Source organism: Cervus canadensis, chromosome X (genome assembly GCF_019320065.1).
Source record: "Cervus canadensis isolate Bull #8, Minnesota chromosome X, ASM1932006v1, whole genome shotgun sequence".
In the NCBI taxonomy this organism is placed as follows: Eukaryota; Metazoa; Chordata; class Mammalia; order Artiodactyla; family Cervidae; genus Cervus; species Cervus canadensis.
Genome location: NC_057419.1, coordinates 123,122,482 through 123,142,663, shown reverse-complemented (window position 1 = coordinate 123,142,663; position 20,182 = coordinate 123,122,482). Strand labels below are relative to the sequence as shown.

At 42.7% G+C, this 20,182-nt stretch overlaps 1 protein-coding gene across 3 annotated transcripts in view; it reads left to right on the top strand.

The window, feature by feature from the left end:
- The window catches only part of AMOT (angiomotin), a 63,713-nt gene extending 44,508 nt beyond the window's left edge, over positions 1-19,205 (top strand). For all 3 annotated transcript variants that reach the window (XM_043457986.1, XM_043457987.1, XM_043457988.1), the window contains 6 exons: positions 3,149-3,298; positions 4,053-4,243; positions 11,724-11,846; positions 12,761-12,993; positions 14,119-14,817; positions 15,408-19,205. In XM_043457986.1, coding sequence (XP_043313921.1) covers positions 3,149-3,298; positions 4,053-4,243; positions 11,724-11,846; positions 12,761-12,993; positions 14,119-14,817; positions 15,408-15,505 — 1,494 coding nt within the window. In that variant the 3' untranslated portion in view covers positions 15,506-19,205. The remainder of the gene's footprint in view (positions 1-3,148; positions 3,299-4,052; positions 4,244-11,723; positions 11,847-12,760; positions 12,994-14,118; positions 14,818-15,407) is intronic.
- The last annotated feature ends 977 nt before the right edge of the window (positions 19,206-20,182 follow it).

Genomic DNA, 20,182 nt, shown 5'->3' with positions numbered 1-20,182 from the left:
GTCTTTACCATGATGAAGGAAAAAATAAAGCATATAAAGTCTAGGATAATAGAGGAGTTAATAAGCCTAATAGACCTGTGTTATTTTCTGTATATAGATGAGACCTAGAAAACATAGAATATGTAACCTTGAAGATTGCTGACTTCATTGAGTGCATCTTTATAGGGTCTTACACTGGTAGTATCCACTGGTAGTATCTAACAGTTGTCCTTTTGTATCCTAAATTATCTAGGGGTTAAGCATTTACTAGGTGATCTTGGTGTTTATAGGGCTTCCCTGATGGCTCAGATGGCTGAAATGCGGGCGACATGGGTTCAATTCCCGGGTCAGGAAGATCCCCTGGAGAAGGGAATGGCAACCCACTCCAGTGTTCTTGCCTGGAGAATTCCATGGACAGAGGAGCCTGGCGGGCTACAGTCCATAGGGTTGCAAAGAGTGGGACAGGACTGAGCAACTAACACTTTGACTTTCTTGGTGTTTATGTTTGAGCTGCACTGTTTCTTCTTTTAAAGAAAGTAGAAGAGTTATGCCAACAATAGAGGTCCTGGTACCTTGTGGAAAACCATCCCAGTGACAAAGCATAATGGGATTTTTCTTAGCCTGCTTGTGGAAGTTGTCTGACTTGTATAACTGTCTTCAGCCAACTCAGAAAACTCTAGGCCTTTATTGCTTTTCCCTTCCAGATGGTTGGCTCAGTGACTTCTACTGCTGGGGATTCCTTAGCTAAGACATTGAGGGTACCTTTCTGAAGAAAGACAGGGCATGGAGAAAGACACCTAGCCCTGGACTGCTTATTTTTCAGTTCTCTGAGCTTACATTGCAGTACTTTACCATCAAGAAAGAACTGCATGCTATCTAACTTTAATTGCCTTTAAGTATAACCGCTGTAAGCCTCAGTAATTATAGTTAACATTCTCTGCGTTAACATCGCACGGCTCCCCTAGGGTTTTCAGAGTGATTCACAAATAAATGCATTCAGCTTTAAATAGCTCATCAGGACTATGGAACCCAAAAGGTGAAGGATAGAGGATATTTTCTGCTCTCCAATTACTCAAAGCTTAGCAAAAAGGCAGGGGTGTCCATGGCCTAAAGGTCTCAATTGCCCTAGTCCTTGTTATTACAAATAGTCACATATCCTAGGAAGGAAAGGCTTAAGCTTATTAAGAGAAAGAGAATGGCAATTTTTGTCTCTTTTATATCCTAGGCAAAGGTCTAATGCATTTAGGCTTAAAACTCGCCTCAAATGGTTTACAGGGCTAGATTGAACTAGGCCTTGGAATGAAAGGAAATGTCAAGAAGTGTAGTGCAAATTCTTTAGGTTTTCCCAGTCACCTAGGCAAAGCATAACACAAGTCTGGTAGGAAAATAGAAGTTTTCTTCTACCTAGAGAAAGTTCAGTGATTCTAATTTGGAGAGAGAGCAGGTATAAGACAAGAAGAAGTTCCCAATTGGCATGTGCCATCATTGTCTAACTGGACATTCTAGAGAGCAGTGATTTGGACACATTGCCTTGAAGCTGTTGCCTGGTTTCTGCAATGAGGGAGTCAGGTTGGTTCTTCTGGCTTGGCTCCAGCTAACTGGATGGGGGCAATGCTGGTAAAGTGGGTAACCTTTTAACATTGAAACTGTAGGTATCTCAAGGGCTTGGGAATTTGTTGGAAAGTTAGAGTTGAGCTGAATTCTTGAATTTCCTTTGGACCATGCTATCAATAATATCTTCACATTTAAATCTTTGTAGTGAGATTTCAGGAAAATAATAATAACAGATGTGACCAGCTGGGAAGAATTTCTGCTATAGAGTCCATGAGTTGATTTTATTAGCAAGAGAGGCACTCCCACAAGCATTTTAAGTATTAAGGAGCATCATCTGCTCATTCCTAACAAGTTGGGAAGGTTGTACTTTCCCCTATCTTCTTAGATGTTGAGAGTTTGTATGTTGGTTGGTGGTGGTAGTGTAGTTGCTCAGTCATGCCTGACTCTTCTGTGACCCCGTGGACTGTAGCCCACCAGGCTCCTCTGTCTATGGGATTTCCCAGGCAAGAATACTGGAGTGGGTAGCCATTCCCTTCTCCAGGGGATCTCCCTGACCCAGGGATCAAACCCGCATCTCCTGCATTGGCAGGCAGATTCTCTACCACTGAGCCCCCAGGGTCTATAGCCTTTTTTTAAAAGCTCTGAAATTCTCTTCATTCCTTCCTTCCAATGGAATCAGGGATTTTCCATGATGGAATTTGCCTTGGAAGTTACAAGGGTACAAAGAATTCAAACTCTTAGTCCCAGCTCGCTTCAGCTTTTGTTTTTGGTTATGGTTCATAGACTTACAAAGAGGAAGAATTATATGTGATCTCGTTTAGTCTTAGCTTTGATTCATTATTTGGCATCTTTAGATATCTTTAAAGGTCCCAGAGTGAAAGTTAAGAGATTACAGTCCAATGTTGTCAACTCAGGCTCATGAGTGAGGCAGAAATCGCAAATGACCTGTGTTCTTCTAATATAGAACTGGTGGTACAGTGCTGGTCAATGAAGAGACTAAAGACTTTTGAACCATTGCGTGGCACCTTCACTTTTGAGGGGCAGAAATGTTCCAGGAGCACAGTAGTGATGACACTGAGTAATTACTAGGACTGTAGAGTTCAGAAAGACAATTCTGGCCTCCTTGTTGACCACCCTTTTTCTCTCACTTGAAGGGGAGACTGCTATATAAAGGGGCTTCCTTTCCATTCCAAATTAAACTCTTCTCTCTGGGGAGCCCCCTTTCATTCTTCAGCATTCCCCCAATATAATGACCAAAATAAGATATTCCTCCCCCAGAATATTACAGTTTCAAGAAGCGAAGAGGTGAGGACATCTATAGATGGGAATCTTAGGAGCTTGCTAGCAAAGACTCTCTTGATAGAAATAGACTTGGGGGAAACATAGATAGAGGGAGAGATGAAAAAGGAGCTCCTAATTCCTATCTGCTGAGACATTCTCTGTATGGTCAACACAAGGCAGCCTGCTACTCACGAAGGATCTTCTTGCCATTCATTTTTTCCTGGAGCTGGACAGGAAGAGATGTAAACATAGGGCTGGATTTGGGGGGCTCTGTATAACTGACCCTGTTGTTCTTTTCCTTCCATCTTGCATTTCTCCCAATCTGGATTTTCAGCTAAAGAAGAAGCAAGTGTATGTAGATAAGGTGGAAAAGATGCAGCAGGCTCTTGTACAGCTCCAGGCAGCATGTGAAAAGCGAGAGCAGCTGGAGCACCGTCTCCGGACACGACTGGAAAGAGAACTGGAATCCCTCCGAATCCAGCAGGTACGGACAATTTCCAGAAAGTGAGATGGCTCCTGATTGCCCATTTGTCAGATAGTGTCTGACATGAGAACCAAAAATACACTCTTACCCCACCTGGTCTTACCCCAGAGTGGCTCCCAATTGTAAAGACATAGTCAGCTTCCTTAGCTTCCTAGCGCAGCACAATCCTTAATGCCTCATAAGAGGTAAAGATGCTATACAAACAGACTTTGGGACATTTTAGGATTGGAAATGGTCTTTAGAGTCATTTAGCCATACATCTTCTCACTTTTTTTTTTTTTTGGCCCCATGGTTAGCATCTTAGAACTTAGTTCCCTGACCAGGGATTGAACCCATACCTCCTGTAGTGGAAAGCATGGAGTCTTAACCACTGGACCGCCAGAGAAGTCCCCCTATCTCCTCAATTTCAGATGAGAGAAAATCAAGACCCAGGAAAGGTGGCATGATTCACTTAGGATCACACAAGTTTAAGGGAAAGGTAGAGATCAAATCCCAGATTTTTAATTTCTGTTTCTATGACCCACTTTTTGAGCGGCATGATAATTTGATACAGCAGGCTCCTTTTATGATCCAGAGTCACATACTCAAGCCTAAGGTAGAAAGTCCTAGGAATTTCCCTAGCCTCTGAATTGGAGTCCAAACTGCAGTGGCTTGGGCAGTAATCATGTCCAAAAATAAGGGCTCTTCAAATGGGACTCGGCCCACCACGGTCCTAATTCACTAATGTCAGAGGTCTCGGCATCTCCCCCAACAGCGCCAGGGCAGCTCTCAGCCCACCAACGTTTCAGAATACAATGCCGCTGCACTGATGGAACTCCTTCGTGAGAAGGAAGAGAGGATCCTGGCCCTGGAAGCTGACATGACTAAGTGGGAGCAGAAGTACTTGGAGGAGAATGTGATGAGACATTTTGCTCTGGATGCTGCGGCCACTGTAGCTGCTCAGAGGTAAGTAGTTGGCTGGTAAAATCTCGGCATGAAGGGCAGGGGTGGTGGGGAGAACAGAAAAGTAACCAAGCGATAGTTTTTCCAGTGTTTCCCCCCACCCCCCCATCATGTTGTGTTCTTTTTTCTCAGTTTCTGCCTAAGTGTGTTTTTTTTAGTTTTTTTTTTTTTTTTAATCTGGTTTTACAGAGACTGGGCCTTCCCTGGTAGCTCAGCTGGTAAAGAATCCACCTACAATGCAGGAAACCCTGGTTTGATTCCTGGGTTGGGAAGATCCCCTGGAGAAGGGATAGACTACCCACTCCAGTATTCTGGGTCTTCCCTGGTGGCTCAGATGGTGAATCCACCTGCAATGCGGGAGACCTGGGTTCGATCCCTGGGTTAGGAAGATCCCCTGGAGGAGGGCATGGCAACCCACTCCAGTATTCTTGCCTGGAGAATCCCCATGGACAAAGGAGTCTAGTGGGCTACAGTTCATGGGGTCATAAAGAGTCGGACACGACTGGGCGACTAGCACCGCACAGCACATGCAGAGACTGAATGACTGTAAGGGCTGCGGGTACGGGATTTGAAAATTCAAGTTACTGATGAACTTTCTAGACTCATAGTTCAGCTTTTCTCAGGAGCCCAAACAATTGCAGACAGGATCAAGTTATGTACATCTCTTTCCCCAGGGCCTCAGGTTTTTTGAGCCACATGTGTAGGTTTCTTTGTTTAGCCCCAGGACTGGAATGAAAGCTTCTCAAGAGAAATGCCACTCCAAAACTAAATGTCACTCAGGAGTGGCTACTGCCATTTGATAGCTCTGGCTCCTCCAAGGTATGCCGAAGGTTGTACTGAACCCGAATCTGTCTGTGCCCTTTGAGAAGGTCTATATTTGAAGCCCACATTCTCAGTGTCCCTGAGTTCATCACATGTAAGCAGTCACATTCCATTTGGTAAGGGAGAGAAAGTGGCAGGAGGCTTTTTCATTTTTTTTTTTTTTTTGCCTTTTATGTGTTTCCCCTCTTCTCATTATAAATGTTTATTATTGGTCTTTGGAGGACACTGTGCTCTTATCCAGTTTGTCTGTCTTGCTGCTATTTGTAATCATCTGTTGGGAAAGAAACAAAAACTAAATTTGAATCAGGAGATGGTGTGTGTTGGAGATACAGGCAGAGCCATGGTCTGGAGTTGGGTAGCTAAGCAGGCTATAGCATATTGCACCCAGATAGGTCTCTACACAGAAAGTTATTAAAAATCCTGGTGTTGTTTTAGCATTCTCCTAAATGCGGTAAGCCAGCAGAGCCTGGCAGTGCTTGCCAGACTTGGGCTGGAATATGTGTAGAGGGGGCGGTGGATACATTTATTTTTGAGTCCTTCTCTTGCCAAATCAGAGGGAGGTCAATGCTTAAAAGCTGGACTGGTGGTTTGTAAATCTATTCCCAGTGCTTCAGGAAGATGGCTTACATTTCTCTAATGTGATCTGTCTGTTTTCACATACCCCCCTATAAACCTTAAACAAATTGCCTGTGTCTTGATTTTGAGGTCTTCATGGGCTTAAGCTTACCTGTCTTTTTTTCTTTCTTCTTCTGAGAACAGTATGCTCAGTATATGCCAGTGTAGTAATAGAGTGCATAGAAGCCGCAGCTATGCTGGAGGATGGTTAAGAAGTTTGTAGGCAGCTTAGAAGCAGAATGAAGCATAATTTTAGCTGCTGGTTCCCAAGAAAACACCTGTGTCCACTATTTGTTCAGAGGTTGTTCAGGAAACCCTAAAGATGAAAGGGAGATGAGGGCATTTTTGTCATCTTTGGGCAGAAACTTAGAAAGCTAGAGCTCATGAAGGTGTGCTATGTGAGAAAATGTTGGTGCTGGGACGTTTGCTATTGAAACTGACTTCAGAATAGACTCCAGGTCAAAATTCAGAAAACGTAGGAGGTTGTCATTTGGGGGCCTTATATAAAGAAACTACCCCATTCCTGCCTGCTTGGAAAGTTTAGAATATGGGGAGAATCCTCTTTCAGATGGATTTCTTTCCAGAGTCTGTTGGCTCCCGTAAAAGAGATTTAATTTAAATTGAATTCCTTTAAATCACCAGGTAGAAAGTTTCCATGTAATCACTATTTTCAGTAAAATGTGCATGCTTATCATTTAATGATAAAAAGCAGCCAGTTCCCACCTAGTAGGAACACTTTGTAATAGTTCCCTGGACAAACATTCCATATCTGGACTGTGTACCTTTTGCATGCCTATTAATACAACCCACAGGAGAGATTGAGAGATTGTATTTGAATTCCTGTAAAATGAATTGGACTAGGTGATTCCTCCAGACCCTTCTATTGCTAAGATTATACTCTTTTCCAAATATTTGCATCTTATGCTCTGCCATGGAGATTGGTCTCCTTTTCCTCCTTTCTTTCTTTATGAGATTTCAGATTTGGAAACTGGCATTCAGAAAACTTTATTTCAGAACCTGTGTGCTTTTCTGCCTTCCCTTCCAACTTCTCTTGCCATTTATTTTCTCTCCAATGATTTCACTTTCCCTCCTCCCAATCCTTAATGTGTTGACCAAGGTTCTGCTCTTTGCCCCTTTCTGTAGTAAAGCCTTTATATCTTGTTTTCTTTGAGAATAATTTTTAAGTGCCTAGGCTATTGGCTGCAGATGGAAAGTGCTCAACATATTTTTGAGTAATAAAGGAAGGAAAGAAAGGACAAAAAATGAAAGAAGGAGAAAAGAAATGAAAGAAGGACAGAAATGATTTCTCAGTCTACAACTTAAATCCTTAAGTCTAGTGTCACACTGTAATGGCCTGCTTGGTTTCTTCTGTGTATTCTGCTAGTATCCCAAACTTAATATATTCCTAATATAGGTAAATAACATAGGTAAATAACAGGTTTCATGATTAGGAAATGTTGCTTTGGTGGTGTCAATGGTAGTTTCAGAATTTTTTTCAATTGAAGTATTAGCTACATATTTAAAAACTACTCATTTTAAGTGTCTGGTTTGGTGAATGTTGGTAATGATATACAATAATGTAAGATCTTATTGTATATGTATCCACCATCAAAATAGAGGACACATTCTAAAGTGTCCTTATGCCCCTTTAACTCGATCCCTTCCTCCCATGCCTGACCCCAGACAACATCTGTTCTTTCTCATTGTAAGTTTGCCTTTTCCGTTGGGCAAACTTGCAACATTGCCCAACATTGGGTTGACCAAAAAGTTTGTTTGTTTTTGCAGAAAATCCTCAATGTCATATTTTTAAAAAGGTCATATAGTATGTACTCTTTTTTTAATTTCTTTCACTCAGCACGGTTACTCTGAGCTTCCTCTAAGTTAATGTGTATATTAATAGTCTGTTGCTTTTTTATTGCTGAGTAGTGTTCCATCACATGGATGTACCACACTTTATGCATTCATTTGATGATGGATTTTGAGACTGTTTCCAATGTTTGACCACAGTGAATAACAAAATACAGATTTTTAATACAAAAATAGACATCTGTCTTTCCTCAGGTGAGAAGACATTAGGTTTTCTGTTTATACCCATTCTGGCACTTTGATTCTATGAAACATCTCTTGTCAAAGGGAAAGCTGTCAATGCAAGAAATCACATGTAGTGTTTACTATAAGATATTCTTTAAGTGCTTTACAATTATTGCTTATCTTAATGATAATTCTTTGAATGAAGTACTAGTTTTCATTCTGTAGACAAGGAAACTGAAGCACAGACAGATGAAAGACTACCCCCAAGATCATACAGCTACTAAAAAGCAGAAGAACCAGGACTTAAATCTACATTTTTGACATCTTAACTGCTATACTCTGCTGTGCCCCAGATAGGATGATTTCAAAGGTGGTGAAATAGGGATTATCCCCTTTCGAGAGTTACTATTTGAGGTTTATTTAGTTTCTTAGACTATTATAAATAATCTCAATAACATAGCCTACATTATAACTTCATATTATTGTGTTCCTAAAGATTCCTCTCTAGATGCCTAATGTAGATGAGGGAAATTACTAGCAAGTAGGAGTGCATCTAAGAAGAACCGATTTGGCAGTGCAGATTTTTAGTTTCAGCTCACAAATGGTGATCTATTTCTGAATAGCAGCAAAAAGATAAAAAGATAACACACCTGATCAACCATGTAACTTATTTCTTTGCACTTACTAAATCAGGTTGTTACTGTTCTCCAAATGTGCAGTGTTTCACTTTTATTTGGGACTAAGTACATCTGGGAAAGAGGGAAGTAAAGAAATGGATAGCAGAGGGTAGAAGCTGGTCACACTCGTTATGCATGTCTACCTAATCTTGCATTGTGGAGACCTTTCTCCAGTTCCTTTCTCGGTTTTTCCTCTCATTCTACCTTCTGTCTTAGTTATCTTGCTCTGTACTCTAGCTTCAAATAGTAACTCTGACATCTCTAAGATTAAAGTTAGAATTTTCAACAACTTGTTGTATATTGTCATGGCTATTCAATAAGATACTTTAACTCCACTGTAACTAAAATCAAAACTCAAAATGTTTTCCAAAAAAGAGAGAGAGAGAAAAGTTCTTCTTGGTTTCCTATCACAGAAATAGAGCAGTATGCCATCCTTTCTAGTCATTTGAATTAGAAACAACAAAGTCCTCATTCATTCTTCCGTCTCCCTAACACCCACATTTAAATAGTCTCCAAGTTCTAGCAATTCTGCCTCCTGTAGCCTGTTTCCATTTCCTGTGCACTTCACTGGGTCCCATTTTCAAAATCTGTTGCTGGGATTATAACCTTTCTGACTGGCCTGCCTGATTCTGGTGTTATGGTTCCTTTCATCTCTTCATCACATTTCAGCAGAGATAAAGCTATCTTCCTAAAATACAGCCTGGATTATTTCATTCCCTTTGAAAAGCTCTAATAATCTTCGGTGCCTATTGGAATAAAGTCCAAACTCATTTCTGTAGTAATTAATTCTTTACTTTCTTCCCCCTCTCCTTGCAAGTTCCCTGCACTCAGATACTAGTCTTATCCATGTCCATTCACTCTCCAGCCTCCCAGGAACTTCAAACACAGTGCTCCACTCATGGCTGAGTTCCCATGTTAAATAAACAAAAGGCTACTACCGATAGGAAAAGATGGCCTTGAAGTTTAAAAGGCCACTAGATGTTTTAATTAGGAGGTCATGGGTGACATTCTAGAAAGCAATGTAAGTAATGTGACAGGGATAACTTTGTCAGACAGAGGAAGGAGAGAGAAGATGATTGGAAGGATAGATGCCAGAAACAGTTTACTTAAGAATTTGAGACAGTATAGTAAATTCAGATATCTGGGTTTGGGGTCTGTAGGTTGTCATTTCAAGTCCAGTATCTCTCTACTGGGTACGGTCAGAGTATTGGAAGTTAGCAGGTCAAGTTGCTCCCTCCAGCGCAGTGCCTGCTTGCTTTGGCTTAAGCCATTGGCCTGGTAGCCCTGGTCTAGAAGGAAGATTGATGTTGAAGGCCATCCTGGCAGCTCTGTAGGAATTCACTAAGTGCCCCACATTTTCAGGCTCCATTCCTGAGGAGTTCACAGTGTCCATATCAATTAGCTGGCAGAGCTCTGTGTCCCCAAAATGGTCTTTTATGCAATGAAAGTGGCAGGAAGCCAGCACTGGCTCCCCCAGTGACAGACCGCAAACTCAAGTCCCCAGTGTCAGAGCCAGGCCATCACATGGGAACTCTGCACTGCGGGGAACTCCTCCAGGGTCATACCTAGAGCAGGAATTCATTCACTCATACTCTCTTGTAGGCAATTCTCTTTCTACCTATACTTTTCTCTCTTAATAATGGATAGTTTTGTTGAGGGATTTTCCTGTGCCTGGCACTGCATGTCTTATATGCATACTTTCATTTTATCCCTCCCCTCCCCCATCCCATGAGATATGGGTATAATTATTATCTCAGTTTTGCATACAAGGAGACTGACGCTTAGGGCATTTAACCAATTCCTGAGCTCTTAGTGTTTGTTAGTGGCAGAGGACTTGGGAAAGTGGAACTTGACCCTGACGGGGTCTACAGTCAGGGTCTGTGCCCTCAACACTACACAACGCTGCTTTCTCTTGCGTACTTCGGGACACAGGGGCCATTCCCAGTAGGATTACAAGCAAGTGAACTGCACTAGGGCAAATGTAGAATTCTGAGATGCTAAAATATTTTGAATTTAGCAAATGATGAAAGCCAATGTGGTCCTTTCCCTTCTTGTTCTCTAATTACTTCACAATTCAGGTACATTGTTTCCACCTCACGTATAAGGGGCAAGCATTTGGGGGAACTGTAATTTTGCAGAAGCTCTCCAAAGTATCCCAACTTTAATACCAACTTTCTGCCTCTTCATTCCCCTGCCCCTTCACTGCAATCTGCACTGGTCACAGTCTCTAAGCTCTCAGGACATAACTAGCTGCCAGCACAAAAGATGCCTGGAGTTCTCATGCAGATCCTCATTCTCAGAGGAAGTATCACACAGCAGAGCCGGTCATTGTTTTCTCAGCCCATTGTCTGGTTTTCTTTAAAACCAATGTGATTACATCAACATTCTTTCTAATCCCTTTTTCTTTCCCTCCAAGTTACTCAAGTAAGCTCCAGTTTTCCTCCTCCTCTTCTCTATCACTAGTTCTAAATGAACTAAAGAAAGATGCATGATATCACTCATCAGGAGGATATAGGATTCCCATGTGTCTTTGACTTGCGCTGTTTATACATCAGCATTATCTATGGGTTACATCCTTTCCCTTCCTCTCCATGTCTCCCCCCCACCCCTTACCTCTCTCACATACACATACACACACATACTTTTCTCCTTGTTAGTTACTCTTTGAGTTAATGGCCTGAGACACTTTCAGATGGAACATGATGGTCCCTCAGGCAGTTGGGACTCTGGCAGGAGACTAGTCAGTTGAGGGGGACTCACTGATTTGGCACTAGAATGTTTCAGATGTAGCTTCGATAGGAATCAAGTGGCATTGACTCAAAGGCCCTGCGTCTCACTCAGTTCCCATGCCCTACCTGAACTGGTCTGTTGACATGTCTAGAGTTCGTTTTTAGCAAACACTCAGGTTGAGTTACTGCTGTTGAATGTAGCAACAGCAATTTGGTACATTCTCTGACTTCCTTCAGAGTTTTCAGAAAAAAAGTCTAGTTTTTTCCCCTCCATGAGTGTCATGAGAATAAAGTGGGCATTTCTCATATGTAATATAAATACTATAAAGTCAAAATGTAAGTGTCTTCCTACTGCCCGGCCATGATCTAAAAACTTGAAGGGACTTTCTGCCAGAGGTTTTGGGAGAGTGTCTATGTAGTTCTGAAGGCAAGCCTGTGCACCTCTCATAGAATCCATCACTGATTCAGTAAGTCACCCAGAAAGCCACCATTCCTGATAAATTTGATTTCAGTTTAGGACTTTCTGACAATACGTTTGACTTAGGAGGGAGATAGGATTCATCGATTTTGTTGCCCTCCCGTCATCATCACTGCCATTTTCCTTCCCAGGGACACAACAGTCATCAGCCACTCTCCTAATACCAGCTATGATACGGCTCTAGAAGCTCGCATCCAGAAGGAGGAAGAAGAAATCTTGATGGCTAACAAGCGTTGCCTTGACATGGAGGGCAGGTAAAATGCTGATCTGGACTCTGGTGAATCTGCGAGTTGGTGCAGAGATACCAGATAGGTCAGTAGGGAAGAGCAAGCATCTTCATTCACTGCAAGGACACCTGATTAGGCAACCTCCTCCACCCCTTCCCCGCTCCCAGCCTGTTATTTAGGATTTGAGATGGAATGACCTTTACCTCGATTATTCTAACTCTGGAATTCCAAGTAATATTGCTTTCCTCATTGTCCTTGGTAATTGCTTTCCATAGGCCCTCTGCCAGAATTTAATTGTTAGTATTTGCACTCTGGGGTATTCTTTCTAGGACTGCACCTTAACTCTGTGGTGCAGTAAAGTGCCTGGCAAAAGAGCATCCACTCAAACTGGGAGATAGGGTATCTGATGTCTCTCATAAGCTCATGGTCACTTACTTGTTAGCCCAAGTTGTAGCCCATTCTTAGAAGTTCTCATCGACTGACTCATCATTTCCATTGACTCAGATTCTTATCTGTGGTACCCACTGCATCAGTTTACTCTCTCATATACAGCCTTTCTTTTCACAGATGCTTTTTCTTTGGCTTCCTAAGGTTTAAGCAATAACTCCTGGATGTTCTGCTGTGCCCATTTGGGTGTGCATTAAAAATTGTTGCAAGACACTGTCTCTTGTCTTACAACTCAGAAATAAGTAGACCACCCCTTAGTTGAAAAGATAATGGGGAACCTCCCTGGCAGTCCAGTGGTTAAAACTGCACTTCCACTGCAGGGGCCACAGATTCAATCCCTGGTTGGGGAACTAAGATCCCCATACCATGGCAGCATGGCCAGCCAAAAAGATTTTTTAGGAAAAGAAAACAGAAGCTCAAGTCCATGCAGGTAGTGAGATCAGAACCTAGAGGTGGCAACAATGTTTTACACATTTTTTGTCTTTGTCTCTTAGGATTAAGACCCTCCATGCCCAGATTATTGAGAAGGATGCCATGATCAAAGTACTCCAGCAGCGTTCCCGGAAGGAGCCAAGTAAGACAGAGCAGCTGTCGTCCATGCGGCCAGCAAAGTCTCTGATGTCCATTTCCAATGCTGGATCAGGCTTGCTCTCCCATTCTTCAACCCTGACTGGCACCCCCATCATGGAAGAGAAGCGGGATGACAAGAGCTGGAAGGGGAGCCTAGGTAATGACAGTAAACACAGCAGATTAAAGTGACATGTTTAGAGAGAACCCTGACTTGGATACATGCCCACATGGCAATGAGAAGGAGTGATGGTCTTGATTCTAGAGAGGAAGATACACCAGGTTCAGTTTTGTCATCCTGAGAGGCTGACTGCATCTTTAGTAGACAGTGTGAAGTGTCGCTGAGAGAACACTGGCTAAAGCCACAGGCTGATAAGAATCCCAAGTTCTCTTTGGGAAGGAAGATAACGTCAATTTCCTCTTAAAAATTCTCAGCTTTGGCTTTTGCCACGTGGAACCTTTTGGCTTTGTGCAAAACCCATGTGGCTTTTGTGTCATTTAACATTTCAAAATTCCAGCTTTTTCTGTGTTCTTTCCTCCCATATAATAGGAGGACGCAGAGTTCTAGTTAACCTAAGTGGAGCTGGGTGGCAGGTTTTTGTTACCAGAATGTTCTGAGAACAGAATGTACTTTTTCATTCCATTCCTGTCCATTCCTTCCTCTCTATTGAAAACCCCAGAACTTTTGTGGATACCACGAGGCACATTTTTTAGAGCCTGAGGAAACAAGCTCTTTATATTTTTTTATTTTAGCTCTTTTTGTTGCTTCTAATACCTCTCTTGGTCCTCTGACACTTGCAGTGTCCTTTGGTTAGAGTAGGTATCTGGGGGACCATGGTCAGGATGAGAGCCTTAGATCATGCGATTACTATCACACCCATCTGCGACCACAGAATCCTTGCCTCAGTCCTTTTCAGCTGTCTGCTAATGGCTAGTGTCAGTTACAAGTGGAACCAAGCAGAAGCATTCTGACAGCTTGTTGGAAATCAGTCACCATTGGAAAAATAAATCAAAACAGATATCCAGGACACATAAAGGTTTAATATGTTGTGCTGGGAGTTAGAGAACGAAAACCAGAAGGGATCTGCCCAGTCTGAAAGAAACTTTGAGCCAGCCCTGGTGGGAGGTGCCTGACAAACTGATTCCTGGGTTCACTGGAGGCACAAGGAAAGAATTTGGAGCTGTTCCTATTTCCTCCTGAACCTCCTGCAAGGAAGAAGAGGTTATCAGGTGTCTATTGGAATAGCCTATAGTTTTCTAAGTTCTCTCCTCCTTTCCTTGGTAGGTATCCTCCTGGGTGGAGACTACCGTGTGGAGTCAGTTCCTTCCACCCCTTCGCCTGTGCCGCCCTCGACTCCCCTGCTGTCGGCTCACTCCAAGACAGGCAGCCGGGACTGCAGCACCCAAACGGAACGGGGAGTAGAATCCAACAAAACCAGCGCCGTAGCTCCCATCTCTGTTCCTGCTCCAGTTGCTGCCGCCGCAGCCGCTGCCACCGCTGCCACCAACACCACCACCATGGTGGCTGCTGCTCCAGTGGCTGTCGCGGCTGCCGCTGCTCCAGCCGCTGCTGCCGCCACCGCCCCGTCTCCAGCAACTGCTGCTGCTACTCTGGCTGCTGCCGTTTCTCCGGCTGCCGCCGCAGCTCCAATTCCAGCTACTGCCTCTGCTGTCACGGCTACTGTGGTTGCTCCTGCTGCCACCGCCGCCGCCGCCGCCGCCGCCACCACCATTCAGGTTGCTCCAGCTGCCCCGGCCCCGGTTCCAGCTCCAGCTCCGACTCCGGTTCCGGCTCCGGCAGCGGCTCAGGCTTCTGCTCCGGCTCAGACTCAGGCACCAACTCCAGCTCCGGCTGCGGCTGCTCCTCCAGCTCCAGCTCCAGCTCCAGCTTTGGCTCAGGCTGAGGCTCCTGCAAGTCCAGCCGCTGGTTCTGGACCACGCCGTTTGTCTACACCAAGCCTGAGCTGCAATCCCGATAAGCCAGGTAAGGATTCTCTGGGTCGGGTAGCTCGGGGTTTTGCCCTCAGTTATGGATTGGTGGGTTGGCCTGATGTGTAGGCACAGTTGGTCATGTGGGCGGGGCTTTTCAAGTGCTAAAGCGGATTCATCAGAAGAGATGAGGGCAGAGAGTCTGTCAAGGACTTCTCCAGGACAGGAATGGGGATGAGGCAAGGTCATTCTCCAAGTAACAGTAAATGCTCAGGTGAACAAGATGTTGAGGGTAGTGGGCCAATCTTACTTTGCCATAGGCTTTAATATGGGCTCTAAAGCCATTTCTCAAATTTTGAGTGTTTCTGAGCTGCCAACGCAGGGGGTGTGAGTTTGATCCCTGGTAGAGGAATTAAGATCCCACATACTACACAGTTTGGCTAAAACCTTTTTTTTTTTTTTTTTTTAAAGAAATGAGGATGTATACCTATGGCTGATGCATGTTGATGGATGGCCAAAACCAATACAATATTGTGAAGCAATTACCCTTCAATTAAAAATAAATAAAATAATTTTTTAAATGAGGATAAAATGTGAGTTTTCACCTTGTCCCTAAGTGTTTTCTAAACCTTTATTTCCATTTAGATGGCTCTGTTTTTCACTCCAACACTCTGGAAAGAAAAACTCCTGTTCAGATCCTGGGACAAGAGCCTGATACAGAGATGGTGGAATATCTCATCTAAACAGTTGAATCAAGAGCTGCAGTGTATCAGCAAGAATGCTTTTAATCATTCTTCCCTTTTGTTTGTTCTTATTTTGAGGGTGAGGACAAGGGTTGGGGGAGGGGATTTTTTTAAAGGAACTTTTTATTGAATCAACATAGTACTTAGGTGATACCATACGAACTCCAGTCTGTTCTGGTACCCTTAGGGAGTACCTCTAAAGCCAGATCCATTCGAATGTGCTCTAAAGTTTATTGTTTGGGTTTATACAACTACTAGGACTGTTAATAGCTGGATATACATCAATGTTCTCAACGTGCTGAAATTTGTTTCGCATTTCCATATTCCAGATCATTCTTTTATAGAAGAGCACAGTATGTTTGGAAGACAGTGTGTAACATGTAGTTCAGAAGTGGGAAGCCAGAGAGGCTTGAGGTGTGTGCTGTTTTGTATGGTTACCACCTAGGCAGCATCCAGAGAGAGCTCTTGCTTTGGGTTCATGAAAGGGAATAGTTTTAGAAGCTGTGTAAACTGGAGAAAAGGTAGGGAGTATTGGGGTGCAGAAGGGTGCTGGAGTTAATTTCCCCCTCCCAATTTCCCAGCTACCCTGGGCCAGGAGATTGTGTTTATCTTTTATTTCAGTGGTGCTTTGGAAGTGGGTTCTTTTGGTTCCCCTCGTGGAGGTTCAAACATTCATATATATACTCTGGAGTAATTTATGCATTTGGATAATTAATATATTGCTTTCAGATGCTAGGAGAGTAAATTAGCTGAGTGATGCACAACTTCTGTCTTAGGGAGTTAGACCATCTGAGGCCTTGACGGACAGTTGCATGAGGTGCTGTATGCAGACTTGTGTAGTCTGTGTGGAGCCAGGAACACAGCTTGCTTGCCTTTCCTGAGACCAAGCTGCTTAGTGTTTATTTCTTCTCCAGCACAAATTCACTGGCTGTGTCACCAGTCTCAAATTGCTATTCATTGGCAAAATGAGGAAGCATTTTTGTTGACAGGTTGAAGGCTTTGAAGTTCTGGTGACTGCGTTGAAATGACTCGTGTTGTTTTCCCAAATTCTTCACATACGTCTTAAAAGACAAATTTGGCTCTCACCTCCAGTGGAATAGCATCAGAAGCCCAAAGTACTGTGCTGCAGTCGGGGGAGAGGGGGCTGCAGCACTATTCTCAGCTACCTCTTCTCACTGCCAGTGACTCCATCTTGGAACACCTTTGGAGAGCAGCAGGAAACACACATGTGGGCAGGGACCAACGAGGCCATAGCCCAAGCTTTGCCTTTGGGCTGCCTCTCGGGACACAGAAGGGCTGTCTGTTGCCACAGGTCTCTGCTCTGTGTCACTTCTCTGCCCTTCATTAAGGTGACAGATCCACAGACAATGTCATTAAGATCAGTTTTCAGGGGTATTGGGTGGGGGGTGAGGGAAGGAAGGGAGGTGTTAGATAAGGGTGGGGGGATAGGGGTTTGGGGATGTGTTAGCTAGAAACCAGATTAATAGAAGAGTAGGCCTGATATATTACATTGTGAGGCATAGTGGCTGGAAGGAACTTTAGCGATATAGCCCTACCCCCTCATTTTAGTAATGAGGAATCTGAGACCTGGAGAAGTTAAGTGACTTTTTCAAGACCACACACTATAGCTTTCCACTCTGCCAGTTACCATCCTTATTTTGGGAAACATTTTTTCAATACAAAATGGCCCAGTTTAAGAAGAAACACCAACATGGTCCAGGGCACATGTGTTTTGGACAATGTCCCTGGCTCGAGTAATTTGTCCAACGTTTTGAATTCCTTGCTTCTCTTGCAGTGCCTTTTGCAAGGTTTTTGCTTTCCTGATCCTTATTTCAACAGAGTCACGTGAAACATCTCCCTAAGAAATCAACCTCACTTCTCTTGCTATGGGTTTGGGTATCAGATCATTTTACAGGGTTCCTCTGTGAATGTAGGAATGGCATATTTAACAACATTTTTGTATTGTTCCTCAAAGGAATTATTTTGTCTGTAGTGAGGGAGAGACAGGAGGGAAGGTGATGTGACTTTTCAGCCAGTCTTGACTGAAATTTTCAAAAATGAAGTGATCATCCTACACAAGTCCTCAGTCATCAACTGAATCCCAAATAGAAATTAAAAGTGCAGTTGTGTTAATACTCACTCATACTACCATTTAGTCATGGGGGGAAACCCTCACATAATAGAAGCAACAAGTAGCAAACCTCAGGACTGCTACTTTCTATTCAAATAAATAGAAAAGAAAAAGAAGAAACCAACATTTCATCTACTCCTTTCATGATAATGACACATTGCCAAGTTTTTGCTAGCTCTGGGAGCCATCGTTTTAATCACATTTTGTAAGGTGACAAATGTCATGCATTCCACACTGTGTGGCAGCCATCTCTTTAGACTCCTATATTTTGAGGAAAAGAGGAAGTTCATGGCCAACTACTATTTTGAACTTTTCACAACTTCTCTGCCCCCTCACACCAGAGGGAGTCCCTTTTGGCTCAGTTTTTAATCCCAGGTAATTTGCTAAAGTAATATGGAACATCTAAGAGTTGGAAGAAGTCCATGTCAGTGTTTTCTGTTTACTGGGAGGATAGATCCAGCCTTTTCAGAAAAATCTCTAATAGGTGTAATTTTAAAAATTCAGGTTTATGGGAGAAATCTCAAGTTAGCCACCTTTTCATGATTGTGTGGAAGTAATAACATTTGGGGGATTCTTCTGGACTCCCACTTATCTATGCATTTTACTGGCACCTCAGGACAGGAGGGTGACCTTGTTGTCTTAACTTGTACTGCCTGGTGGTCTCTGGGGACCTTCTGAGTCAGTTGTATACCAATGTCCCATGTACAGAAAAACTTCATTAGAATAAACATTACTTGATATAAAATTCCTATTAACAATTTTTTATTAAATAAAACTAGCTTGAGCTGTCTTTTAAGACCATGTATCTGATTATTGTTTTAATGAAGGATTTATTCTCAATGCTGCTTTTGAGCTTCAGGACGACAGGATAGTGGGAATCTAAAATATCTGATGTCATCTGCCATAGGAAACACACCAAGAGCCCAGTCGTGCATTCTTTTTCTTTTTACAGAGTGGGTGGGGATACCAGTTGGGAAACGAACAAACTGACTGTGCAGACTACTTTTTTATCAAGAGCCTAACCACTCATAATTCGGCAGCTTCAAGTGTATACATATGCACTAACTTTTATAAATGATATTCTCTTGCCTGTTAGCCATGCAATCTCATTATCTCAATTGCTCATTCACATTTGGAATGTGTTACTTAAAATGTGTGCAGTCTTGCTGAACATGTTTTCAAAGGAAGGCATCAGCTATGGGCTAATTGCCACCAATTTCGGCCCGCCATGATCCTTGGAAATATATCTTCCAAGTACCATCCATCATCAGTTAGACAAGTGTTGGGAGTTTGTTTATTTTTCTCTGGTAGCAACAATGGGTTACGTGGAGCCATCAAACCTCCTTCTGGACTCCCTTGTGATTGATGGCATGTGTTTGCAGAATGGATAGCTGAGGTTGGCAGATGGCTGGACAGGAATCACCTTTGATTTAAAATGTATGTGGCCCCATAATGATGGAGACCCTGTTCTGTAATCAACTGAGCTAGTTCCAATAAAGTTAAGCAGGTTTGAATCCACTTTGTGCCTATCTTTTCACTGATAATAAAGTTAGCTATTTTAAAATGCAATACTGTGTGGAAAATGCTTTGGTGTTTACCCAGAAGGGGCTTTATTTATGCTGTATCAGTGATTACTTTCAATTCAGTGTCCAGTGAAATTACCTTTGAAGGGCAGCATGTGGCAGACTTTGCATTTGTTTAAAGTATGGAATATGATTATAAAGTATTAAAACAACATCACCATGGGCCACATGGTCTAACCAGTTCCTTTATATATTCAGGCAGCATATATTAAAAGCTTTGCATCTTTTTATCTCCTGGTTCCAAGGGATAAAATGATGGCCACCCAAAGCAGAGAATTCATCCTTGGGTTAGCATTTTGGAAGGCCCCTTGATGTTCCTTTTGTACCCTTGTTCTTATGCCAATTCATCAGTTTTGGTTGAGGGAGCTTGTTATTAAAAGCAAATCAAACCCACAAACAAGTTGGCTCTTTTCACTGAAAATGTTAAAGCTGCCTTTACACTGCCCTCTCTGTGCCTCCTGTTTACCGTCGAGTCCCAGCCTGACCTGGGAGGATAAGATCCCCACAGGCTTTGAAATGGCAGTTTTCACAGTGAAATTGGGCATGTTGAGTGGTGCAGAATGGATAGGGAGAAGATATAGAGTTCATTCCATTCTAAATTTTATTTTTTTATTAAATTGGGCTGAATTCCCTCTATATTTATGATGAGTACTTTAAAAACTGTATGTGTGAAAACCCACTCCTCTTTTTCAGGACAAAGAAGATTAAAGTTAACCACACCTTCTTCAAAGTTTTGTGAAGCATTCCTTTCAGAAATATGTCTAGTTCTTAATGAGCAGTCATTTGTGGACAGAAAAAGAAGGTGTTCCTTCAAAAGTGACTAAGATCACATTGTAGGAGCATGTATACATATTATTAGTATTTTTTTAACTGGAGAATAATTGCTTTACAATGTTGTGTTAGTTTCTGCTGTACAAAAATGTGAAGCAGCTATAAGTATACATATATCCCCTCCCTCTTGAG